This window comes from Oncorhynchus masou, chromosome 33, assembly GCF_036934945.1.
Source record: "Oncorhynchus masou masou isolate Uvic2021 chromosome 33, UVic_Omas_1.1, whole genome shotgun sequence".
Lineage (NCBI taxonomy): Eukaryota > Metazoa > Chordata > Actinopteri > Salmoniformes > Salmonidae > Oncorhynchus > Oncorhynchus masou.
The window spans coordinates 21,678,599-21,705,896 of NC_088244.1; the positions used below are offsets into that span (position 1 = coordinate 21,678,599).

The following is a 27,298-nucleotide window of genomic DNA, read 5'->3' on the forward strand; positions in this document are numbered from 1 at the left end:
GTGAAAATCATCAATAATTCACTGTACCTGGGTAACAGCACCTGTCTGTTATTGTTAACTCTCAGACAGGGCAGTTTGTCAATTGGAGTATGTTTTAAATAGCTCACCAGGCCACACTCCCAACACAGAGGTTACAAGCAATGGTAACTAAGGCTCGCACACATTGAATGTGGATCTAGCATTCTTCTGTTTCGTCTGTCAACATTTTTCACACAATTCCAAATGTAAAATCCGTGCGCACTCGGTTCTCAAATTTTGTTCAGAGGTGCTAAATATTCTCAGCCAGCAAACGCTATTGGTGTGTCTGAGCCCTAACACTCTGTGTAACTTCTACTACTCTTCACTGTGCCTTCACCATCTGCCACTATTCCTTACCACTGGTGCAGATATGTGAATAGCAAAGCCATTAGGCTATATCATTATATATTATCATTATAGCCTTTCCGACAGGTAGCCTAGTGGTTACAGCGTTGGGCCAGTAACCGAAAGGATGGAATCCTCGAGCTGAGGATTCCAAGGTAAAAGGTAAAAATCTGTCGTTCTGCCCCTGAGCAAGTCAGTTACTGTTCCCCGGGCGCCGATGACCTGGATGTCGATTAAGGCAGCCCCCCACACCTCTCTGATTCAGAGGAGTTGGGTTAAATGTGGAAGACACATTTCAGTTGTACAACTGACTAGGTATCCCCCTTTCCCTTTTGAAAGGATATGTTGTTGTGAGCACAGGACATGTGTGCTTGGTGGAGAATTGGGGCCGAAAGAACACAGAAGTCATTGGTTTCATAAAACAATCCAAGCATGTGCAATGCTGTCCTCTAGTGAATAAAATGAGAATTACGTCAGACAGATTCAGACCCCCCTGTCCCTCACAGGTTCACCATTTCCACCGGTGACTCTTCACGCCTGCCTCTATATGAATACTTATCTGACATATTTGTCGGACCCAACTATGCTAATGTGACAACTGTCTAGCCTAGATAGATGGACATACGCTCCTCTGAACTATTTGTGCGGTGTCTTGCCTAAAAGGACAACTGTTTGGCCAGAGGGTTATTGGTTATTCACGCTGTACCTTTTTACCGCTTGCTCTGTTAGGGATCTTGGCTGGGTTACTGTGAAGCATTTGTTTGACAAATTTGTATGACAAATGCTGTTGAAAGGACTAGGTCTATATTGATTGGTTTACAATCAGCTCGTACTCCTGGTACCTTGACCATTGTGTAATATTTCCCGGAACAATTAACAGTTAGCTAGGTTTAAAAAGTTAAGTACAGAAAATGTAATCCATGACTGTAGCTACTCGGTACTCCACTTACAAAAAGGACATATTGATACAGAAATGGACACATCTATAAATCCTGGCATTTGTACAAATGATATGGCAGAGACAAATTATACCATAACAGCTCATATCAATATGGTTTGACAGCCTATACTAAATACATATAATTGTGTTAATATTGAATGTGAAGGCTGGGGTCAGGAGTGGCTGAATGAGTGACAAGCCATGGTGAAAGATTAAACCATCATTGACAGTAGGATTACACTAATGTGTACCTAGTTACCAAGGTTGGTTCCTTTTGGTTGTACAATTCCATATACTTAACAGACTTGTAATGTGTAACTACGTAGCTATATCAAACGGGTTCACCATCACCACTAGCTACTTCCTTTGCGTAGTGGGCTTTGTTGGCTACAGTAACTAGCTAACGTTAGCTAGCTAACTAGCTGCTGACGTTAATAATAACAACCGTTTCTGATTCACATTGAGAAATATTTCCTATTTTACACGATTTATTTTGCTAAAACTAACGGAATAAATGGTATTTCACGCAAAACAATCAATACGTACCCGATAATGAAGATAAGTATGTAAAATAGAATCTGACTGGACGGAATGAAAGATGGCTTGGAGGTATCCCTTCTTTCCCTCAACATTGATTGGGCGGATTCGATTACGCTGAACTTCGGGGCACCGGCGCATGGTCCGTGACATGCATCCTGCAGAAACATAAACATCTTTTCCACAACATATATTTTCAAACTAGCTTTCATTGGGAAGGCAAATAAAGCGTTTTTATCAAAAGCAATACATTTTACATGCGAAAATACAGAATCCTACTCATTACTCCTCGTGCTTAACTGCGTCACTTTTGTGTGGAGCAGACTTCGCCGTGGGCTTTGAACGGGGCACCTGGCTCACGCCCGGTAGGCAGCCCGGGTCCAAAACGAATGGAATCAACTTTCACTCTGTGCCAGATTAATCGAATCCCCTAATTGACTTGATATGAAACTGACACCTCCTCCACCAATTCCCTTGCACGTGATTTGTTCAGCATAGTGTCAACCATGAGTTAAATGAGGCGGGTTTTTCCTATCTACGTCAATGGGCGGTTTTTGAGTGTTAGGAACCGAACTGGGAGGGGACGTTTGACTGACCAGTAAATAAGTGCGTGGTGTTGTGTACATTTTTATTGTTTCTAAGCTAGTGAACACATGAACGGCAATTTACACCGTGAACTTGGAGTAGTGGCGGGAACAAAATAGGACAGTTTGCATCTGAATGCAAGCGGGGGCTGCGAGTGACTGAATAGCGGCAGGTAGGGAGAGCTGTATCGGTCAGCCATGGGTTTCCGAAAGAAGAACAAGAGCCCGCCGGTGCTGAGCCACGAGTTCGTGATCCAGAATCACGCGGATATGGTTTCATGTGTGGCTATGATAATTCTCCTCGGCCTGATGTTCGAGGTACGGTGTTAAACCCTGGAATGTATGCTGCATAGTATATAAGAAAACGCCTCGTCTGAACTGTGACAACGTCAGCAAGACTCAAAGGGGACTGGGCGCAAGCGTATCCCTTCTCATATGTCACACCGATTGCCAAGGAATACAGGAGGCACACTGTGCTAAATAGTTGCTGGTCAACTAGCATGTCACACCAACTAGCTAGCTATCTAATATTACCAAATGGATAGATGGCGCTAGCCAGTTTGCTATCACATCCATGCATGTGACAGTAAACGATGGGGATTGTTTACATTACTCAACTCCCATTCAAGTCTCCAAAAAACGTAATTAATTGAGTGCTTGTTGCTGTTAACTGAACTTGCTATCTAAGTTAGCCTGCTAGGCAACTTGTTCTGAAAATGAAACACGATCGCATTGTTGGCTATCTAGCCAATTCCCCATCCAATTTGTCAGTCTCATTGAGTACGTTTACAATCATACACACTAATAATCCGATATTAAACTGATTATGGCAGTAGGCAGATTATGCAATAGTCATGTAAACGCCGTACTCTGTTTATCTTAATCTTATTAATGTCAAAATCGAAGTAAACATACGCCAATTAAAACACCTTGTTTCTGGGCAATCTTTCTAATTATTAAATCATGTAAACACCCTAATGGCGTTCCAGCGGTGTATTTGGTCTGCGCATGTGCTAGCACCAGCCGAGCGAGCCTCCCTCGAGCACAAGTGAAGTATGTTAGGAACAACTGTATGCGTTTTAGAAGTAGTTTTCACATACACACGTCATATGTTTGAAATCAGAACAACATTTGTTTCCCAAAATTAACATTCGCTGTGGTAGAACGTTTATTTTGATTGGCGATTTTCAGCAGTTATCAGAGTGCCATCAGGTAGCCGGGTTTCAGATGTAGTAATGTAAATAGGATTATTAGGGAAATTGTTCTTCTTGCCACGCATGTATCGGTTTTAATCGAACCATTAAATTAATCTGGCTATCCACAATAATCGAAAACATTTTATTGTGATTGACTCCTATGCATCTGCATTATCAGGAAGAACCACTCTTGTTACAAGGTACCATGACTATACCTTTTGCTACAACATTGCTTCTATTTTGATGTCTTTCGTTTATTGCAGGTCACAGCAAAGTTTGCCATCATGTTCATCACCATTCAATACAATGTGACTCAAAGTCTTGGTAAGTCTACATAATTTTTATTAGTAGTTATTTTACCAAGTAAGTTGACACATTCTAATTTACAGCAATGACATGGGGAATAGTTACAAGGGAGAGGAGTGGGATGAATGAGCCAATTGGAAGCTGGGGATGATTTGGTGGCCATGATGGTATGAGGGCCAGATTGGGAATTTAACCAGGACACCAGGGTTAACACCTCTGCTCTTACAATAAGTGCCATGGGATCTTTAGTGTCAGGACACCCATTAAACATTTCATCCGATTGATGGCACCCTACACAGGGTAATGTCCCCAATCACTGCCCTGGCACATTGGGGTATGTATATATATTTTTTTAGACTAGAGGAATTTTTATTTTATTTTTTTATTTAACCAGGTAGGCTAGTTGAGAACAAGTTCTCATTTGCAACTGCGACCTGGCCAAGATAAAGCATAGCAGTGTAAACAGACAACACAGAGTTACACATGGAGTAAACAATTAACAGGTCAATAACACAGTAGAAAAAAAGGGAGTCTATATACATTGTGTGCGAAAGGCATGAGGAGGTAGGTGAATAATTACAATTTTGCAGATTAACACTGGAGTGATAAATGATCAGATGGTCATGTACAGGTAGAGATATTGGTGTGCAAAAGAGCAGAAAAGTAAATAAATAAAAACAGTATGGGGATGAGGTAGGTAAATTGGGTGGGCTATTTACCGATAGACTATGTACAGCTGCAGCGATCGGTTAGCTGCTCAGATAGCAGATGTTTGAAGTTGGTGAGGAAGATAAGTCTCCAACTTCAGCGAATATTTTTTTTTTTTTTTTTGCAATTCCTTCCAGTCACAGGCAGCAGAGAACTGGAACAAAAGGCGGCCAAATGAGATGTTGGCTTTAGGGATGATCAGTGAGATACACCTGCTGGAGTGCGTGCTACGGGTGGGTGTTGCCATCGTGACCAGTGAATTGAGATAAGGCGGAGCTTTACCTAGCATGGACTTGTAGATGACCTGGAGCCAGTGGGTCTGGCGACGAATATGTAGCGAGGGCCAGCCGACTAGAGCATACAGGTCGCAGTGGTGGGTGGTATAAGGTGCTTTAGTGACAAAACGGATGGCACTGTGATAAACTGCATCCAGTTTGCTGCGTAGAGTGTTGGAAGCAATTTTGTAGATGACATCGCCAAAGTCGAGGATCGGTAGGATAGTCAGTTTTACGAGGGTAAGTTTGGCGGCGTGAGTGAAGGAGGCTTTGTTGCGGAATAGAAAGCCGACTCTAGATTTGATTTTCGATTGGAGATGTTTGATATGAGTCTGGAAGGAGAGTTTACAGTCTAGCCAGACACCTAGGTACTTATAGATGTCCACATATTCAAGGTCGGAACCATCCAGGGTGGTGATGCTAATCAGGCGTGCGGGTGCAGGCAGCGAACGGTTGAAAAGCATGCATTTGGTTTTACTAGCGTTTAAGAGCAGTTGGAGGCCACGGAAGGAGTGTTGTATGGTATTGAAGCTCGTTTGGAGGTTAGCACAGTGTCCAAGGACGAGCCGGAAGTATATAGAATGGTGTCGTCTACGTAGAGGTGGATCAGGGAATCGCCCGCAGCAAAAGCAACATCCATTGATATATACAGAGAAAAGTGTCAGCCCGAGAATTGAACCCTGTGGCACCCCCATAGAGACTGCCAGAGGACCGGACAGCATGCCCTCCGATTTGACACACTGAACTCTGTCTTCAAAGTAGTTGGTGAACCAGGCAAGGCAGTCATCAGAAAAACCGAGGCTACTGAGTCTGCCGATAAGAATATGGTGATTGACAGAGTCGAAAGCCTTGGCAAGGTTGATGAAGACTGCTGCACAGTACTGTTTTTTATCGATGGCGGTTATGATATCGTTTAGTACCTTGAGCGTGGCTGAGGTGCACCCGTGACCGGCTCGGAAACCAGATTGCAGAGAAGGTACGGTGGGATTCGAGATGGTCAGTGACCTGTTTGTTGACTTGGCTTTCGAAGACCTTAGGCAGGGCAGGATGGATATAGGTCTGTAGCAGTTTGGGTCCAGGGTGTCTCCCCCTTTGAAGAGGGGGATGACTGCGGCAGCTTTCCAATCCTTGGGGATCTCAGACTATATGAAAGAGAGGTTGAACAGGCTGGTAATAGGGGTTGCGACAATGGCGGCGGATAGTTTCAGAAATAGAGGGTCCAGATTGTCAAGCCCAGCTGATTTGTACGGGTCCAGGTTTTGCAGCTCTTTCAGAACATCTCCTATCTGGATTTGGGTAAAGGAGAACCTGGACAGGCTTGGCGAGTAGCTGCGAGGGGGCGGAGCTGTTGGCCGAGGTTGGAGTAGCCAGGCGGAAGGCATGGCCAGCCGTTGAGAAATGCTTGTTAAAGTTTTCGATAATCATGGATTTATCGGTGGTGACCGTGTTACCTAGCCTCAGTGCAGTGGGCAGCTGGGAGGAGGTGTCCTTCCAGGATACCCGGGCCAGGTCGATTAGAAAGGCCTGCTCACAGAAGTGTTTTAGGGAGCGTTTGACAGTGATGAGGGGTGGTCGTTTGACTGCGGCTCCGTAGCGGATACAGGCAATGAGGCAGTGATCGCTGAGATCCTGGTTGAAGACAGCGGAGGTGTATTTGGAGGGCCAGTTGGTCAGGATGACGTCTATGAGGGTGCCCTTGTTTACAGATTTAGGGTTGTACCTGGTGGGTTCCATGATGATTTGTGTGAGATTGAGGGCATCTAGCTTAGATTGTAGGACTGCCGGGGTGTTAAGCATATCCCAGTTTAGGTCACCTAACAGAACAAACTCTGAAGCTAGATGGGGGGCGATCGATTCACAAATGGTGTCCAGGGCACAGCTGGGAGCTGAGGGGGGTCGGTAGCAGGCGGCAACAGTGAGAGACTTATTTCTGGAGAGAGTAATTTTCAAAATTAGTAGTTCGAACTGTTTGGGTATGGACCTGGAAAGTATGACATTACTTTGCAGGCTATCTCTGTAGTAGACTGCAACTCCTCCCCCTTTGGCAGTTCTATCTTGACAGAAAATGTTAAATTTGGAGATTTACATACCCAACTATTTTGTGGCCTTCCTAAGCCAGGATTCAGACACGGCAAGGACATCTGGGTTGGCAGAGTGCTAAAGCAGTGAGGAAAACAAACTTAGGGAGGAGGCTTCTGATGTTGACATGCATGAAACCAAGGCTTTTTCGATCACAGAAGTCAACAAATGAGGGTGCCTGGGGACATGCAGGGCCTGGGTTTACCACCACATCACCCGCGGAACAGAGGAGTAGTAGTATGGGGGTGCGGCTAAAGGCTATCAAAACTGGTCGCCTAGAGCGTTGGGGGCGGAGAATAAAAGGAGCAGATTTCTGGGCATGGTAGAATATATTCAGGGCATACTGCGCAGACAGGGGTATGGTGGGGTGCGGGTACAGTTGAGGTAAGCCCAGGCACTGGGTGATGATAAGAGAGGTTGTATCTCTGGACATGCTGGTTGTAATGGGTGAGGTCACCGCATGTGTGGGAGGTGGGACAAAGGAGGTATCAGGGGTATGAAGAGTGGAACCTAGGGGCTCCATTGTAAACTAAAACAATGATAACTAACCTGAACAACAGTATACAAGGCATATTGACATTTGAGAGAGACATACAGCGAGGCATACAGTAATCACAGGTATTGAATTGGGAGAGCTTGCTAAAACAGTAGCTGAAACAGTAGGTGAGACAACAACAGCTAATCAGTGCCTCCTACTGGCCCAGCATCTGGTCTCCCATCCTGGGACTGACCAGGACCAACCCTGCTTAGCTTCAGAGCCAAGCCAGCAGTGGGATGCAGGGTGATATGCTGCTGAAATATTTATTTGTATTTATTTCAAAAACGTAATATAATTTTACAGTATTTAGTGCATGTATCCGTTACCTTGTATTTGAAGCCATTGACCAAGTTGTTTTTTTGTTCATATGTATGTTATCAGATGAGAGGGCTGAGCAAGTGAACCTGTACCAGTACGGTCCTAAAGACATGGCCACTGTGTTCTTCTACCTGCTCATTGCTGTCATACTCCACGCCTTAATACAGGAATACATACTTGATGTGAGTGTCTGCACACAGACCGTTGTTGTGTGTGTGTGTGGGTGTGTGACTGAGAGAGAAAGGAGGATATCTGTATAGGTAGTTAATCTACAGAACACATAGTCACTGTGTGTGCTCGTGCGTGTCTCTCCCCCTTTTTTCCAGCCCAAGTGTGATCATAACTTAAGGTCTGGCCTTGTCTCGCTTAGCAGTCTTATCCTTCTCAGCCTCTTAGGCAGTATATTTATCCTCCATGGCCATTTCCTTCTCTTACACAGCCCACAACAAATGATAACAGACACGTTTCTCTTCGTCGGTATGCATGTCTCATGTCCTATTTTCTCTGATTTCAGAAAATGAATAGGCGGTTGCACCTGTCGAAAACCAAACATAGCAAGTTCAATGAATCGGGACAGCTTGCTGCCTTCTACTTATTGTCCTTCATCTGGGGCTGCAGCATCTTAACAGCGGTAAGAAGACCAATGAAACGCTGCCAGGAGCCTTGAAATATTATGTGAAGACAAGCAGTCCATCCCGTTGAATTTGTTCTTTGGCTCATGCCGTCTCTTCTTATCTGTTAGGAGGAATTTGCGACAAATCCTACTTTCTTATGGGAGGGCTACCCACACACCCACATGGTGTAAGTAAGGATTTATACATACATTTTACGCCTTCGGGTCACTCATTTATTATTTCAACATGTCAGAGGGACAGGGTTAGTACTGTTTTCATCACAACTTTTTGGGGAGTTACCAAGCGTTCTAGAACACAATAATTCCCCACAAGTGTTCTGTGACAGCTCAGATTTTTGAGTTGGCACAGTGGAAAGGCCTTAGTGACCCAGGGTCCGGCTGTCTCATCAAATCCATTTTAGACATCAGGTTCCCCTAAAATATTTATTCCAAATGTGATGTTTTACTCAATCTAGACACACAGTGCTAGTGTCTGTCTTTTCCATCCCTCTCCTCATTTCTCATTGTGTAAAGAGGTGTTATTTAAATCCATTTTATTAGAGGAAATAGATTAAGCAGGAATACAAAGATTGTGAACTGAATATTTTCTCCCAGTTTACATATATTTTTCTTATTGATGGACTTTCATCTATCTTTTAAAATCATTTTTGTAAATGCATGTAACAGAATCTGTTATCATGATCAAGCGTTCATGTCCCATCATATCCACTCGCTCCCTGCATAGATAGACCGGATCTCTGCCTGCCTGTAACCTGCCCTCTCTGCAGCTTTCAGGTGAAGTTCTTCTACATTTGCCAAATCGCATACTGGCTCCATGCCCTTCCTGAGCTGTACTTCCAGAAAGTGCGAAAGGTAAGGGTGCATGATCACACCTTGGGTTAGGTCCTAAAGATGACATCTGTCATTTAAACATGGGAGGATACATGTTGTGATTCTGTAATTCCCCATTGTTGCAATACATGGTTCATATTCTTTATTCTCCTCTTACAAACCAATTTGTGACTAAAAGTCATGTGGCACTGAAACTGCTGTGGCACACCCCTACACTGATACAGCAGTCATTAATACAGGCTCTTTCCTGCTTGTGTGTTTCAGGAGGATATTCCCCGCCTGCTCTATTACATTTGTCTTTACGTCTTCCACATCACCGGTGCCTACATCTTAAAGTGAGTGTGTCATCTCAGGGAAGTGGTTAGATAAGAAGATAAAGACTGTATGAATGGAGCTACCATTCAGCACTTCCTTACTTATGCACTTTAAAACCTCTTTGGGATAGGAACCTTCATCTCAATTTCCACCTAAAATGACATACCCAAATCTAACTGTCTGTAGCTCAGGACCTGAAGCAAGGATATGCATATTCTTGGTACTATTTGAAAGGAAACACTGAATGTGGAGATGTGAAATTAATGTAGGAGAATATAACACAATAGATCTGGTAAAAGATAAAACAAAACAAAAAAACATGTGTTTTCTATTTTTATTACAAATGTAAGGCCATGCATTGAGAGAGGAATCTGGGATTAATTTAGATGTTGTCCACAACAGGGCAACAGACTGATATATTCAAGAAGGAGAGAGCTACATAATGTTGTATGAAGTCTCACAGGTGTCCCTCACGAGTTTGTCCAAATGTGGCCGAATTGGTCAGTTGATAAATATAGAGAAAATACAAAAATGCTAAGGTAATAAAAAATGTAAGTTTATACACAAAGATGAAGGGGGCTGTGCTTTCCAGTCATGTTCAGCTGAGCCCCTGGCTGCCTTTTAGGCCGACATGATTGTGTAAGTGACTCCACATCATCCTCTAGCACAGTTTGCCAACCTCCTCTCCCTCAGTGGTAGTTGCCGTAGTGCACTGGCCCTCCTCCATTTCTGAGCTGGCCTCTTCACACGTCTATATGGCCGGATGGGGGTGGGGGTGGAGCCAGAGACTGCAGCAAGGGTCAGACTGGAGGAACCAGTTCCTATGTTTGAGCGAGTGGGGGATAGAGGACTTGAGTGTGGTCTCTTTGGAGTTGGCTCCCCAGTGGTCACCTCTACCACTACTATTGAGGATTTTTTTTTATATATATATATATTTTAAATCTGAACTCAAGTTTACTATTACTTATTTTATTTGACTTTTATTTTAGCAGGAGGTGAACCCTGCATCAATACTTTTACGGATGAGCCCTGCATCAATACATAAAATACACAAGACCACTATAAACATATATAGAGTATGGGGAACACAATCACTATAATGAAATATGTGGACCAATAGGCATTAAGACACTCAAACCACAGGCACAGCATGTCATAGCTAACATAAACATACACAGTCAAAAGTTTTAGAACACCTACTCATTCAAGGGTTTTTCTTTATTTTTACTATTTTCTACATTGTAGAATAATAGTGAGGACATCAAAACTATGAAATAACACATGGAATCATGTAGTAACCAAAAAAGCCACCCTTTGCCTTGATGACAGCTTTGTACACTCTTTGCATTCTCTCAACCAGATTCACCTGGAATGCTTTTCCAACAGTCTTGAAGGAGTTCCCACATATGCTGAGCACTTGTTGGCTGCTTTTCCTTCACTCTGCGGTCCAACTCATCCCATACCGTCTCATTTGGGTTGAGGTCGAGTGATTGTGGAGGCCAGGTCATCTGATGCAGCACTCCATCACGCTCCTTCTTGGTCAAATAGCCCTTACGCAGCCTGGAGGTGGGTTGGGTCATTGTCTTGTTAAAAAACAAATGATAGTCCCACTAAGTGCAAACCAGATGGGATGCCGTGTCACTGCAGAATGCTGCGGTAGCCATGCTGTGTGCCATAAGTGTGCCTTGAATTCTAAATAAATGACAGACAGTGTCACCAGCAAAGCACTCCCACACCAGCTCCATGCTTCACGGTGGGAAACTCACATGCGGAGATCATCCGTTCAGTGTTTTCTTTGCAGCAATTTGACCATGAAGGCCTTATTCACAGTCTCCTCTGAAGTGTTGATGTTGATGTGTCTGTTACTTGAAATCTGTGAAACATCTTATTTAGGCTGCAATTTCTGAGGTGCAGTTAACTCTAAAGAACTTATCCTCTGCTGCAGAGGTAACTGGGTCTTCCTTTCCTGTGGTGGTCCTCATGAGAGCCAGATTCATCAGTACTTAATGGTTTTTGTGACTGCACTTGAAGAAACTTTCACAGTTCTTGACATTTTTCAGATTGACTGACCTTCATGTCTTAAAGTAATGATGGACTGTCGTTTCTCTTTGCTTATTTGAGCCGTTCTTGCCATAGCCCGATTTTGGTAAGACCAAATCCATATTATCTTCTGTATACCACCCTTACCTTGTCACAAAACTGATTGGCTCAAACGCATAAAGAAGGAAAGAAATTCAACAAACTGACTTTTAACAAGGCACACCTGTTAATTGAAATTCATTCTCGGTGACTACCCCATGAAGCTAGTTGAGAAAATGCAGAGTGTGTAAAGCTGTCATTAAGGCAAAGGGTGGCTACTTTGACTATATTTTGATTTGTTTAACACTTTGTTTGGTTACTTCATGATTCCATGTGTTGTGTCATAGTTTTGATGTCTTCACTATTATTCTACAATGTATAACATAGTAAAAAATAAAGATGAACCCTTGAATGAGTAGGTGTGTCCAAACTTTTGACTGGTACAGAAAATACACTACCTTCGAAAAGTATTCCTTCCAATTGACATTTTCCACATTTTATTTGGTTACAGCCTTATTCTAAAATAGATTTAAATGTGGGGGTTTTTCTCAATCTGCACACAATACCACAATTTATTTTAATTAAATTTTTTATTTAACCTTTATTTAACCAGGTAGGCTAGTTGTGAACAAGTTCTCATTTACAACTGCCAACCTGGCCAAGATAAAGCATAGCAGTGTGAACAGACAACACACAGTTACACATGGAGTAAACAAACAAGTCAATAACCCAGTAAGAAAAAAAGTCTTTATACATTGTGTGCAAAAGGCATGAGGAGGTAGGCAATAAATAGGCCATAGGAGCGAATAATTACAATTTAGCAGATTAACACTGGAGTGATAAATGATCAGATGATCATGTGCAAGTAGAGATACTTTTCTGCTCTTTTGCACACCAGTAAATAAATAAAAACAGTATGGGGATGAGGTAGGTAAATTGGATGGGCTATTTACAGATGGACTATGTATAGCTGCAGCGATCGGTTAGCTGCTCAGATAGCAGATGTTGAAAGTTGGTGCGGGAAATAAGTCTCCATCTTCAGCTATTTTTGCAATTCGTTCCAGTCACAGGCAGCAGAAAACTGGAAGGAAAGGCGGCCAAATGAGGTGTTTGCTTTAGGGATGATCATTGAGATACACCTGCTGGTACATGTGCTACGGGTGGGTGCTGCCATCGTGACCAGTGAACTGAGATAAGGCGGAGCTTTACCTAGCATGGACTTGTAGATGACCTGGAGCCAGTGGGTCTGGCGACGAATATGTAGCGAGGGCCAGCCGTCTAGAGCATATAGGTCGCAGTGGTGGGTGGTATAAGGTGCTTTAGTAACAAAACGGATGGCACTGTGATAAACTGCATCTAGTTTGCTGAGTAGAGTATTGGAAGCTATTTTGTAGATGACATCGCCGAAGTCGAAGATCGGTAGGGTAGTCAGTTTTACTAGGGTAAGTTTGGCAGCGTGAGTGAAGGAGGCTTTGTTGCGAAATAGAAAGCCCACTCTAGATTTGATTTTGAATTGGAGATGTTTGATATGAGCCTGGAAGGAGAGTTTACAGTCTAGCCAGACACCTAGGTACTTATTGATGTCCACATATTCTAGGTCGGAACCATCTGGGGTGGTGATGCTAGTCGGGCGTGCGGGTGCAGGCAGCAAACGGTTGAAAAGCATGCATTTGGTTTTACTAGCGTTTAATAGCAGTTGGAGGCCACGGAAGGAGTGTTGTATGGCATTGAAGCTCGTTTGGAGGTTAGATAGCACAGTGTCCAAGGAAGGGCCAGAAGTATACAGAATGGTGAGGTCTGCGTAGAGGTGGATCAGGGAATTGCCCGCAGCAAGAGCAACATCATTGATATATACAGAGAAAAGAGTCGCCCCGAGAATTGAACCCTGTGGTACCCCCATAGAGACTGCCAGAGGACCGGACAACATGCCCTCCGATTTGACACACTGAACTCTGTCAGCAAAGTAGTTGGTGAACCAGGCAAGGCAGTCATTAGACAAACCGAGGCTACTGAGTCTACCGGCAAGAATATGGTGGTCGACAGAGTCGAAAGCCTTGGCCAGTTCGATGAAGACTGCTGCACAGTACGGTCTTTTATCGATGGTGGTTATGATATCGTTGAGTACCTTGATCGTGGCTGTGGTGCACCCGTGACCGGCTCGGAATCCGGATTGCACAGCGGAGAAGGTACGGTGGGATTCGAGATGGTCAGTGATCTGTTTAACTTTGCTTTCGAAGACCTTAGATAGGCAGGATGGATATAGGTCGGTAACAGTTTGGGTCCAGGGTGTCTCACCGCAGCTTTCCAATCCTTGGGGATCTCAGACGATACGAAAGAGAGGTTGAACAGGCTGGTAATAGGGGTTACGACAATGGCGGCGGATAGTTTCAGAAATAGAGGGTCCAGATTGTCAAGCCCAGCTGATTTGTATGGGTCCAGGTTTTGCAGCTCTTTCAGAACAACTGCTATCTGGATTTGGGTAAAGGAGAAGCTGGGGAGGCTTGGGCGAGTAGCTGCGGGGGGGGGGGGCTCTTTGGCCGAGGTTGGAGTAGCTTGGAGGAAGGCATGGCCAGACGTTGAAAAATGCTTGTGGAAGTTTTCGATCATCACAGATTTATCGGTGGTGACCGTGCTACCTAGCCTTCGTGCAGTTGGCAGCTGGGAGGAGGTGCTCTTGTTCTACATGGACCTTACTGTGTCCCAGAACTTTTTGGACTTAGATCTACAGGATGCAAATTTCTGCTTGAAAAAGCTGGCCTTTGCTTTCCTGACTGACTGCTTGTATTGGTTCCTGACTTCCCTGAACAGTTGCATATCGCGGGGACTATTCTATGCTATTGCAGTCCGCCACAGAATGTTTTTGTGCTGGTCGAGGGCAGTCAGGTCTGGAGTGAACCAAGGGCTATATCTGTTCTTAGTTCTGCATTTTTTGAGTGGAGCATGCTTCTCTAAGATGGTGAGGAAGTTACTTTTAAAGAACGACCAGGCATCCTCAACTGACTGGATGAGGTCAATATCCTTCCAGTATACCTGGGCCAGGTCGATTAGAAAGGCCTGCTCGCAGAAGTGTTTTATGGAGCGTTTGACAGTGATGAGGGGTGGTCGTTTGACCGTGGACCCGTAGCGGATACAGGCAATTAGGCTGAGATCCAGATTGAAGACAGCAGAGGTGTATTTGGAGGGCAAGTTGGTCAGGATAATGTCTATGAGGGTACCCATGTTTACGGATTTAGGGTTGTACCTGGTGGGTTCCTTGATGATTTGTGTGAGATTGAGTGCATCTAGCTTAGATTGTAGGACTGCCGGTGTGTTAAGCATATCCCAGTTTAGGTCACCTAACAGAAGGATCTCTGAAGCTAGATGGGGTTGATCAATTCACAAATGGTGTCCAGGGCACTGCTGGGAGCGGAGGGGGGTCGATAGAAGACGGGAACAGTGAGAGACTTATTTTTGGATAGATTAATTTTTTTAATTAGATTTTCAAACTGAGTATGGAACTAGAAAGTATGACATTACTTTACAGGCTATCTATGTAGTAGAATGCAACTCCTCCCTCTTTGGCAGTTCTATCTTGATGAAAAATGTTATAGTTGGGTATGGAAATCTTTGGAAATTTTTGGTGGCCTTCCTAAGCCAGGATTCAGACACGGCAAGGACATCTGGGTTGGCAGAGTGCTAAAGCAGTGAGTAAAACAAACTTAGGGAGGAGGCTTCTGATGTTGACATGCATGAAACCAAGGCTTTTTCGATCACAGAAGTAAACAAATGAGGGTGCCTGGGGACATGCAGGGCCTGGGTTTACCTCCACATCACCCGAGGAACAGAGGAGGAGTAGGATGAGGATGCGGCTAAAGGCTATCAAAACTGGTCACCGAGAGCGTCGGGGACAAAGAATAAAAGGATCAGATTTCTGGGCGTGGTAGAATATATTCAGGGCATAATGTGCAGACAGGGGTATGGTGGGGTGTGGGTACAGCGGAGGTAAGCCCAAGCACTGGGTGATAATAAGAGAGGTTGTATCTCTGGACATGCTGGTTATAATGGGTGAGGTCACTGCATGTGTGGGAGGTGGGACAAAGGAGGTATCAGAGGTATGAAGAGTGGAACTAGGGGCTCCATTGTAAACTAAAACAATGATAACTAACCTGAACAACAGTATACAAGGCATATTGACATTTGAGAGAGACATACAGCAAGGCATAAAGTAATCGCAGGTGTTGATTGGGAGAGTTGGCTAAAACAACAGGTGAGACAACAACAGCTAATCAGCTTACACAACAACGGCAGGTAAAATGGCGATGACTAGTGATGAAGCAAAAACAGGTTTAGACATTTTTGCTAATTTATAAAAATAAGAAACAGATATTACATTAACATAAGTATTCAGACCCTTTACTCCGTACATTGTTGAAACACCTTTGGCAGAAATTACAGCCTTGAGTCTTCTTGGGTATGATGCTTCAAGCTTGGCTACACCTGTATTTGAGGAGTTCCGTTCATTATTCTCTGAAGATTTTCTCAGTCTCTGTCAGGTTGGATGGGGAGTGTCGCTGCACAGCTATTTTTAGGCCTCTCCAGATATGTTTGATCAGATTTAAGTCCGGACTCTGGCTGTTCCACTCAAGAACATTCAGTGACTTGTCCAAAATCCACTCCTATGTTGTCTTGGCTGTGTGCTTAGGGTCATTGTCTTTCGCCCCAGTAGGTTTTCATCAAGGTGCTCTCTGTACTTTTGCTCCGTTCATCTTTCCCTCGATCCTGACTAGTGTCCCTGTTGCTGAAAAACACCCCCACAGCATGATGCTGCCACCACCATGCTTCACCATAGGGATGGTGCCAGGTTTCCTCCAGACATGATGCTTGGCATTCAGGGCAAAGAGTTCCGTCTTGGTTTCATGAGTCCGGAGAATCTTGTTTCTCATGGTCTGAGTTATTTTGGTGCCTTTTGGCAAACTCCAAGCGGGCTGTCATGTGCCTTTTACTGAGGAGTGGCATCCGTCTAGCCACTCTACCATAAAGGCCTGATTGGTGGAGTGCTGCAGAGATGGTTGTACTTCTGGAAGTTTCTCATATCTCCACAGAGGAACCCATGAGCTCTCAGTGACCATTGGGTTCTTGGTCACCTCCCTGACCAAGGCCCTTCTTCCCCAATTGTTCCGTTTGGCCGGGCGGCGAGCTCAAGGAAGAGTCTTAGTAGTTCCAAACTTCTTCCATTTAAGAGTGATGTATGCTACTTTGTTCTTGGAGACCTTCAATGCTGCAGACATTTTTTGGTACCCTTCCTTAGATCTGTGCCTCGACACAATCCAGTCTCGGAGCTCTATGGACAATTCCTTCAACCTCATGACTTGGTTTTTGCTCTGACATGCACTGTCAACTATTGACAGGTGTGCCTTTCCAAATAACCTCCAATCAATTGAATTTACCACATGTGGACTCCAATCAAGTTGTAGAAACATCTCAAGGAAGATCAATGGAAACAGGATGTGCCTGAGCTCAATTTCGAGTCTCATAGCAAAGGCTCTGAATACTTATGTAAATAAGGTATTTATTTTTTTAGAAATTTGCAGAAATTTCTAAACCTGTTTTCACCTTGTCCTTATGGGGTATTGTGTGTAGATTAATGATGAAAAAATAATTTCATTAATTTTAGAATAAGTCTAACGTAACTGTGTAAAAAGTGAAGGGGTCTGACTACTTTCCGAATGCACTGTTTCCCCGGAGAGTTTGGTGTCTGAGGTGATGGGTGGGGTTAGTTGTAAACCTGTATGAATGTATTTGCTTTGTCCTCAAAATACCTCCCATACAGGCCACCTTTTTAATCTTCCAACATACAGGTCAAGTCTGACAAACTAATTTGTTGTGTGAAAGTGACTGGAAAAGTTCAGCAGTTATCACAGTAGTAGTGATATCCTATCAAAGTAGTATAATCAGCAGAAGTACCTCTAACTGTTTTAGCTGGCATCTGAACCTCCTTGACCCAATACTATTTTAATGGCCTTCTGTTACTCAGCTCCTGTCCTTCAAGACCACTGGTCTGGAAGATGGGTAAAGGCAGCGTAGTGCTTTAATTTCATCCTAGTGCTCTAGATACCTCTTTCTGATCACTGGGCATGACTGACAGGATAGGGAAGGAGGTCATTCAAGTTTTTTTGCAAATGGCTTCAGTGTTATGATGTATCCTTTTCCCCTGCTGATGTTGTGGGCTGAAACCCTTTACCTTGTGTCCTTTCCATATCCTCTCTCGAATAACCCTCGTGGTGGTGGTCTTACCCCAAAAAACAACCTTAATATTTCTAATCGATGGGAGGACACCTACTTGTTGAGGGAAAACTCATTCAGGAATCAGACAGAACTTATCAGCAATGGGAGTTTATTCAATCAATTGCAAGAGAGATCACTCTCAGGATGAACTGGAGAAGAACTCAAAAGTTACAGAATCACACAGTCATTATATACTTATTCTATTCAGAGATGATTGCCTCTTCTAGGGGAAAGCAAGCTTACATTAGAGATTAGGGGACTTGGCTCCACTTCCTTAAAGCATTGTACAAAGAAGAACATATTCTAACCAGTTCTCACAGCCTACATGACTGAGGGGAGTGATGAGTTATTTTTGGTTAGAAGAAGAATTTGGCCTGGAGCTGGGGCTCTAGTGCCTGATCGATAAGGAGTCAGCAGCAAATCCCTCCTTTGTGCAGTGTGTGAAGAGGGTACTGGACAGCTATGGACAATTACCAGTTGATACAGTACATATAGTACTATTCAATTCAAGCATTTACGTAGCATTAGACTGTAACAACCATTTTGCCCAAAAATACTAAACAACAATATTGGAAGTAGTGCCACTCATAATTGCATTGCATGGATCAATTATAGGCCCTTTTATGGTAGATATGCATAAATCATCGCTTCTATCTTCTGGACAACTTTTAAAGATGCTTCCTCCTGCAAATGTGAATAATATTTAATTTTATTGGGTAGTTCAGTACGGTTAATCCCTGGACAGAAAATGTCATCTGATTTAAGGGTTGTTATCTGTTTCCCCTGGTGTTTGCGGACTTCCTGTGTTCAGCCTCCACCGGCTGGGCCTGGTGCTGCTGATACCTCACTACCTGGTGGAGCTCCTGTTTCACGCCTCACGCCTCTTCTACTTCAGTGACGAGAACAAGCAGAAGGGGTATGTATGAGTTGTATGCTGGACATCCCCTCCATTTTCATACCAGTCAATACAAGGAGGGGAGAAGTTGGGAATAAAACCTGCATACAGAGATAGGTTTGGAATTTAATTTTGTTATTATTGTCACCTTCAGCAAGTCACTTGTGTGATACAATGGGAGCTTTTCCTCCCTTAACGGACTAAACTAATTGATTTGAATAACCGATAGTGTCTTACGTCAGCCCATGGAAGATGTCACTGTTGTTGCCATGGTGACTAACTCATTCTTTTCTTTTCCAGTTTCACTCTGTGGGCACTACTTTTCGTCATCGCTCGCCTCCTTACCCTCACCCTCTCCGTACTGACTTTTGGCTTCGGACTGCCCCGCGCAGAGAACCAGGGATTCTCACTGGCAAAAGGCAACTTCAATGTGCTTACCATTAGGCAAGTCATGTTTCTTAAGATTGCTTAATTTGCCCTGTTACCCCCTCTGATTTGGCCCTTGAGAGCAAGTTTGAACTTTTCATCTATCAAAGAAAGTAAAATGCCTGTCATTGCTCATGGCTGGTCTTCATAATGTTTCCCCCCTTGCCTCTCAGGATGACGTGCCTGGCTGCCATTTGCCTGACCCAGGCCTGGATGATGTGGAAGTTCATCAACTTCCAGTTGAAGAAGTGGAGGGAGCACAGCCAGAGCCAGGCCTCCAAGAAGAAGGCTTTCAGCCCAAAGAGCAAGCCCCACAAGAAGGACCTGGCCCGGGGTGAGTCCGCTGCCGCCTCCTTGGATCACCCACCTCCAGTCATTACAACTCTGTAAAACAGATATGTTTCTGACATGTTGTTCTTGTTTGTTTTGTTAGTAGGTTCTGCGAACGGTGTGGTGAAGTCCGATGACAAGACGTCACCCCGTGCGAGAAAAGCCAAAGCCTCATAGAGTTGGAGGGAGAGAATGGAGGGATGGAGCTAAGGAGAAGTTTTTTATTTTATTTTACCTTTATTTAACTAGGCAAGTCAGTTAAGAACAAATTCTTATTTTCAATGACGGCCAAGGTGGGTTAACTGCCTGTTCAGGGGCAGAACAACAGATTTGTACCTTGTCAGCTCGGGGATTTGAACTTGCAACCTTCCGGTTACTAGTCCAACGCTCTAACCACTAGGCTACCCTGCCGTGAGGGGGCTATTCTCAATGTGACATTGTCTTTTCATCACTTACATTTTTTTTAATCTATTCCCCAAAATAACCTTAACTGTCTCTTTTTGTGTTAGAACCTATGTTTTAATAGTTATGTTTTTGTTTGTTTTGATGACCTCATATGTTTGTGTTCAGTTGTTATTTCTGTGGATGGGATGTAAGCAGGGCAGGGTCAACTGGTTAAATGTTTTAAAGTATGAATCCGCTACCCGTGTGTGCCCCACCAGTTGCCCCACTGCTTGTGCTGTGTGTTCCTTTGAACGAAAACATGGGGTTTGGCCCTAAGCCACTCTGTACTGGCCTTTTGGGCAAGGTCTGTCTGTGCTAAATCTCTCCCACTCAAATGATGTTGCTTGAGAGAGAGGAAGTGGGAAGTAACTGGATAGATAATTCCTCTCCGAAAATGACCTTTTGACAAATTATCTGGAGCGATTGCATCCAGCTTCAGAGCCCTTGTCAATCAAACTTTCCAACTGGATTTCTGAGGAAGTCAAACATGCACTGTTCAATTTTTACAGCAAGAGTGCATGTCACGATTCATGTTCTCAACATAACATGTAAAACAAGAAGTGTGTGAAACGTTGGACTAAAACTTTATTTTACCTTAATATTGGTTTTGTATAGGGACCTCACCATTAACTCCTAACGGTGTCCATTTGATGCCTGTATTGTTACTTGCTTTTGCCATATGAAATCTGTGCTATTATGGGATTGAGGCACTGTTAGTAGTTAGTCATTGAGTAGCCCCATCTCACAGATTGACCAACTCTATCAGCCATATTCTGACTCAACTGGCCTTTATCCAAAACTCCATTACTGGAGATACTTTCTTTATCCATGCAGACAGAACTAGATCTCTTGAGAAAATGATGCGTTGATGTACAGTACCAGTCAAAAGTTTGGACACACCTACTCATTTCATGGTTTTCTTTATTTTTACTATTTTCTGCATTGTAGAATAATAGTGAAGACATCAAAACCATGAAATAACACACATGGAATCATGTAGTAACTAAGAAAGTGTTGAAACAAATCAAAATATATTTTAGATTCTTCAAAGTAGCCACCCTTTGCCTTGATGACAGTTTTGCTCACTCTTGGCATTCTCTCAACCAGCTTCAAGCGGTAGTCACCTGGAATGCATTTCAATTAACAGATGTGCCTTGTTAATTTGTGGAATTTCTTTCCTTAATACGTTTGAGCCAGTCAGTTGTGTTTTGACATGGTAGCGGTGGTATACAGAAGATAGCCCTATTTAGTAAAATACGAAGTCCATATAATGGCAAGAACAGCTCAAATAAGTAAAGAGAAACGAAAGTCCGTCATTACTTTAAGATGTGAAGGTCAATAAATCTGGAAAATGTCAACTTTTAAAGTTTATTCAAGTGCAGTTGCAGAAACCATTAAGCACTATGATAAAACTGTCTCTCTTGAGGACCACCACAGGTATGGAAGACCCAGAGTTACCTCTGCTGCAGAGGATGTTCATTAGTTACCAGCTTCAGAAATTGCAGACCAAATAAAAGATTCACAGAGTTAAAGTAACAGACACATCTCAACACCAACTGTTCAGAGGAGACTGTGTGAATCAGGCCTTCATGGTCTTATTGCTGCGAAGAAACCACTACTCAAGGAAGGCAATAAGAAGAGACTTGCTTGGGCCAAGAAACACGAGCAATGGACATTTGACCGGTGAAAATCTGTTCTTTGGTCTGATGAGTCTAAATTTGAGATTTTTGGTTCCAACCGCTGTGTCTTTGTGAGACGCAAAGTAGGTGCGTGAAGCATGGAGGAGGAGGTGTGATCGTGTGGGAGTGTTTTGCTGGTCACACTGTCTGATTTATTTAGAATTCAAGTCACACTTAAACGGCATGGCTACCACAGCATTGTGCAGCGAGACGCCATCCCATCTAGTTTGCGTTTAGTGGGACTATCATTTGTTTTTCAACAGGACAATGACCCAACAAACCTCCAGGCTGCGTAAAGGCTATTTGACCAAGAAGAAGAGTGATGGAGTACTGCATCAGATGACCTGGCCTCCACAATCACCCGACCTCAACCCAAATGAGATGGTTTGGGATGAGTTGGACTACGGAGTGAAGGAGAAGCAGCCAATGAGTATGTGGTAACTCCGTCAAGACATGGAAAAGCATTCCAGGTGAAGGTGGTTGAGAGAATGCCAAGGGTGTGCAAACCTGTCAAGGCAAAGGGTGGCCACTTTGAAGAATCTCAAATATAAAATATATTTATATATTTCTTTGGTTACTACATGATTCCATTTATGTTATTTCATAGTTTTGAGGTCTTCACTATTTTTGTACAATGTAGAAAATAGTACAAATAAAGAAAAACCCTTGAATGAGTAGGTGTCCAAATTTTTTGACTGATACTGTATGTGGAGGATTTGTGTTTTGGTTCAGGATTTCAATCTCCGATAAGATTACATTCATTAATGAACAATGCCAATAATTAATGCCTCAATTTAGAGTTAAGCCTAAAGGGTCATGGGTAAGTTTTGACGAGCCGTTGAGTTTGCATCTCAGAAGCATTCAGTGGCCTTTTTTTCACATCCACTGGAAGAGTTGAGTTATTTATTTCAGTCATATCTTATTTTTTTATCATGCTTTGGCAACTCTATAACCAGCATAGACGATGTACAAAGCGAAACGCTTTCAGTCTCAACCCAAATGATACAATCCTCCTTTTAAGTGTCCTTAAAATGTCAGTGGCGTGAGCCATGGAGTTCTCCTCGGGTTTCCTTTTTTCTTTTTTTGCCTTTTTTATATCTGGGTGTATGGCACAGGAGGCTGAGGGGAGGACGGCTCATAATAATGGCTAGAAGGGAATGGTATCAAACACATAGAAAATATGTATTTGGTGTGTTCAATACCATTCCATTAATCCATTCCATCAATCCGTTCCAGCCATTACTATGAGCGTGTCCTCCCCAATTAAGGTGTTACCGGCCGCCTGTGGTGTATGTTGGCAGGCAGCTGCCTCCATAGACACCCACTTATTATACCGTACATCCCATTCTCAGATAATCTCTTGCCAGACGGCTTACTTCCGCAATCTTTGAATGTGCCGTTGCCCAAGGTCTGGCTATAAGAGACTAATTCTCAGATGGGACGTGTGTATGTGTGTGTGCGTGCATGCCCGTGTCTAGTTCTACCTGTGGTTATGCCTACTGTGTGTGCCCGTGAGGAAGTGAAGGCTCTGCATGATTCATGCTTTAGTGTATTTGCATTTTCACTTTAAAAAAAAGTTGTTGCCCTTGTGGCTTCATGGAGCTTGACAGACTGTTTAACTCTCCTTGTTTCCTTTTAAATCCTTTACCTTGTTTTCATTTCACCTTTTTGTTAATTGACAAAAAAAGGCTTTTGTAATGAAGACAGTGAGTGGTAACTGAGTTATATTTTATATAAAGTCTTATTGGATGTTTGCTTACAACCCCTGACCCTTCCTTAACCCCTGTCCTGTGTGAAATAGATTCTGTGACTTCTGTTTGCCACATATGGGCTGAAGGGGCCTTCTTGCTCCACCTGTCCAGTGATTTGGACATTGCAATTGGACACTTATGTTATGTCCTGTAGAGACCCAATGCTGTTGTCACAAATGGGACTAGTTACCATTCCTAGCCTGAGCTCAGATCTGTTTGTGCTTCGCCAACTTCTCTGACTAGCATTATAGTTGGCTGAAGCATATACTGATCTGGGACCAGGCTGCTTTTTTGGTAGGTTGAGTAGTAGTATTGCTTCGGCAGGAAATAGATGACTTGAGTTTAGTCCTCATGCTGCTCTATCTAAAGCGTAAGTTGAAAGTGTGGAGGACTGGTGTTCTGTTTTGAGTCTGTTACATGGCAATGTCTTAGGAGGAAAGGAGGAGCAGATTACTTTTATACCAGCCTTTTACTTTAATGTATCTGATATTTAAAATAAAATAATCTATATGAATTTAACGCTACTCTGTACTAAAAATACCTGTCAGATTTTTTTAGCTATTTTTATAGTTGAAAAAACTGTTAAAGTTCACTAATATTCACCACACACACAGAAATATATATGAATTGTATTTTGCATCCTTATTGGTATGAGTTGTTTTTATACATCAAAAGACAAAGCTTGCTCCCCTTTAAGTCAGGGTGCACATTTCAGTGCGAGAGAACTAGTCCTATTTCATAGTTTCACCATCTTATACTCTATTTCATAGATTAGGCCCTGTATTGAATTCGAGTAAATAAGAACCACTCTGCCATAGGACAATGCTCTGAAAGCACTATACTGAAATTGTGCCTTCTGCAGTAATTACAGTAGAATACTATAAAACGTTCTGCTATCCATGTAATTAGATGGCAAGGTTTGATCAGCAAGGATCCTGTTATGTTTCTTTGTTTTATTGTTCTAAGGTGTGTCCTGCAGGGGTATTTAATTGGGCCGGAATGATACCAGTATCTCAATGGTTTTTTTCCATGGCAAAAATGAAAACACGAAGCAGATCAAGTGTTTAAAAGACCAAAAACCTTCTGTATGACACACATTGTGTGCTATAGCTTGGAAAATAAATGTGACAACATAATGAGGTTTGTTTCTAACAGGGCTGTTTTCTTAAAGAAGTTAAACCTGCTTTGTTTCCTTGCCACGATACTAACGAGTATTGCGGTATTGGTATCGTCCCGGCTCTAGTATTTAACTTGAGCATTTGCCCTTCATCCATTCCTTTACTGATTGATTTGATATCATAGTTCGTCATGATGCAAGGGCTGAGTAACATGAGCCTCCTTCATCCAGGTTAGGAGACATGATATTCCCCTCTGAGTTGTCTTCTCACTCGTACCACCACGCACACTATTGAAATATTCAGCATAGTGTGAAGCATGACACCAATGGATGCCACGGTCTGTACTGTCAGCATTTTGGGTTGTAGCACTGATGTCTATAACCTAGCTCGTGACTGCAATGACCATTTGATCTCTGGTAAGGTGGCAATTTATCCACACAATGCAAAGACCCATGCTAATAGTTTATTAGTTTCATATTAACCTTTTGAGTGGCAACTACCATTAATGCATTTGAGATGATGACAGCCAGGAACAGAGAAAACACTACATTATTTCAGATTGTTTTGTTGTGTTATTTTGCTGCTTGCGTCTAAATGTTGTTGTTTAATTCTTTTTTAAATGTGTCGTCTCTGATATGCTCTGGACTGTATGTATTTATGCGAAACCTTGTGATTTTCTGTTTTTTGTTTATTTGTTATTATTTTTTTATTTCTTGTTTGAATAAAGCCTTTGACTATCCTGAGTGATGCTGTCACCTTCAGTGTGATTTGTTGCCTCAAGGTCGGAGTTGAATTGTTTCTATTTCTGTTGAAACTGAAGATAATGTGAGAGAGAAACTGTGTAATTCCAGTCTTGACAATGTTAGAATGATGATCCCACATGAAGGATATCAGAGGAAATGTATAGTCAGTCATACAGCAGGGGTTTCTGCAAAACATTTAACTGATGTTGATATGGCTATGACTGCCTTCCCACTGATTTCTTATGTTCAATTTCAGATGAAAGTAGGCCTACCATCACATTCTACTTCATGAATCCCTAACTTGTTTTTCTGTTTATTTATGAGAATTGCAGATGAGGTTCACGTTTCGAGGAGGTCTTCGGACCTAAGGATTTCCTTAGGTCCATATTTTTTTAAATACTGCTGCTTATCATAATTTGGATAAAGTAAGTATGCATGCCTGTCTGCACTTTTTAATATATTTCCTTATGCAACCAAATGCAACATTATTTTGGCAATGGGTCTCGTTCATGTTTTACATGTATGTTCTTAAAGAATAGGTAGCTCTAATGTAACAACCTTATTTGAGGGCAAGTAACTGATTATTTCTAAATGGTGAGCAGAGAACACTAGAAAAATATATGAATATAAGCCATTTGTTTTCATTATGTGAATGACTTAAAAACGATCTATGAAGTCTATAGCTGACCATCTGGATGGGCTACACTTTAAACACTGAAACTATATTGCATTACTGCTTTTAAAGGTTCAATCAGGATTCAAAGCTACTTTGGCCTAAATGTTTCTGTATCTTGAAAATAGTGTTACACACATTTATTGTCACTGTTAGTTATTGTAACATCCTTTACAGGCTCTACACATTACATCATTGATGGAACAAAAAGCCACAAAAGAGTTTGCAAAAGCAGAGAATGGTTAACCAATAGCTAATAGTTAAGGACATTTAAATCAGACAAATGTCATTTCAATTAGGTATAACTACATATATTTCCTTTGTTTCAATATTGTCACAGGACTTTGACTGAATCCACAATTCCATTGGGGAAAAATTGTCATAACTTAACCATTGAAGAACACCTATTAAACTAGCCCTACCTTCTGGTTTGTGTCAGGTGTTGCTTCCAATATTACCATTTGACATGTGTATTTTTTTGTTGCTCCAGATGACCTCCACACTGAGATTGCCAGATGTGTGTCCCTGGCCCCCATGCCTTCCTTGTAGTCATTGTTGCTCCAGATGACCTCCACACTGAGATTGCCAGATGTGTGTCCCTGGCCCCCATGCCTTCCTTGTAGTCATTGTTGCTCCAGATGACCTCCACACTGAGATTGCCAGATGTGTGTCCCTGGCCCCCATGCCTTCCTTGTAGTCATTGTTGCTCCAGATGACCTCCACACTGAGATTGCCAGATGTGTGTCCCTGGCCCCCATGCCTTCCTTGTAGTCATTGTTGCTCCAGATGACCTCCACACTGAGATTGCCAGATGTGTTTCCCTGGCCCCCATGCCTTCCTTGTAGTCATCCCGCACGGCCGCTTCACTGAAGAAGATGAGATGGTTGTGGGGCAAATTACTACGATTTTTAGGGAGAAAGCGGAGCAGAACTACGGGTTGGTTCTTTTCACCACAAGGAGATACTGGATGGCATGCAGATAGAAGAATACAATAGAGTCCCCAAAGGCACTCAAGGCTCTGCTGAAGAGGTGCTAGAACCGATACCATGTCTTCAACAACAATGACCTCACCAAGACCTCGCCAACCGAGAGCAGGTGAAAGGGCTGCTAGAAAAGGTAGAGAGGATGGTGGAGGGGAACGGTGGAGGGTGCTATACCAATAAAATGTTGAGAAAGGCAAAGGAGCTTATCATCAGGAATGTGATCATAATTAAACAAACATTGAAGTCTCCCACCTCTGACTTCGACATCTGAATGATGGCCATCAACTGC

At 42.9% G+C, this 27,298-nt stretch overlaps 2 protein-coding genes across 6 annotated transcripts in view; one reads left to right on the forward strand and one right to left on the reverse strand.

Annotated features, from left to right (window-relative positions):
* LOC135528003 (MYND-type zinc finger-containing chromatin reader ZMYND8-like) overlaps positions 1-1,934 on the reverse strand; it is a 34,754-nt gene extending 32,820 nt beyond the window's left edge. For both annotated transcript variants that reach the window (XM_064956751.1, XM_064956748.1), the window contains exon 1: positions 1,850-1,934. The gene's annotated coding sequence lies outside the window, so the exon portion shown is untranslated. The remainder of the gene's footprint in view (positions 1-1,849) is intronic.
* Positions 1,935-2,395: 461 nt separating this feature from the next.
* On the forward strand, positions 2,396-25,353 carry LOC135528005 (translocating chain-associated membrane protein 1-like 1). Of its 4 annotated transcripts, none has more exons than XM_064956752.1 (11): positions 2,396-2,742; positions 3,884-3,944; positions 7,908-8,026; positions 8,359-8,475; positions 8,587-8,645; positions 9,207-9,330; positions 9,574-9,644; positions 18,779-18,883; positions 19,163-19,306; positions 19,462-19,622; positions 19,722-25,353. In XM_064956752.1, the coding sequence occupies exons 1-11, from the start codon at positions 2,623-2,625 to the stop codon at positions 19,793-19,795; spliced, it is 1,155 nt and encodes a 384-aa protein (XP_064812824.1). In that variant the 5' UTR covers positions 2,396-2,622; the 3' UTR covers positions 19,796-25,353. The 4 variants fall into 4 exon arrangements, with proteins under 4 accessions (XP_064812824.1, XP_064812825.1, XP_064812826.1 ...); XM_064956753.1 differs by having other exon boundaries at positions 19,725-25,353; XM_064956754.1 differs by having other exon boundaries at positions 9,246-9,330.
* Positions 25,354-27,298: the final 1,945 nt, after the last annotated feature.

Coding starts and splice junctions, on each gene's coding strand:
- LOC135528005 (XM_064956752.1), top strand. CDS start 2,623: ATGGGTTTCCGAAAGAAGAACAAGAGCCCGCCGGTGCTGAGCCACGAG. Junction 9,331..9,573: donor ACTTCCAGAAAGTGCGAAAG/GTAAGGGTGCAT, acceptor TGTGTGTTTCAG/GAGGATATTCCCCGCCTGCT. Junction 19,307..19,461: donor TTCAATGTGCTTACCATTAG/GCAAGTCATGTT, acceptor CTTGCCTCTCAG/GATGACGTGCCTGGCTGCCA.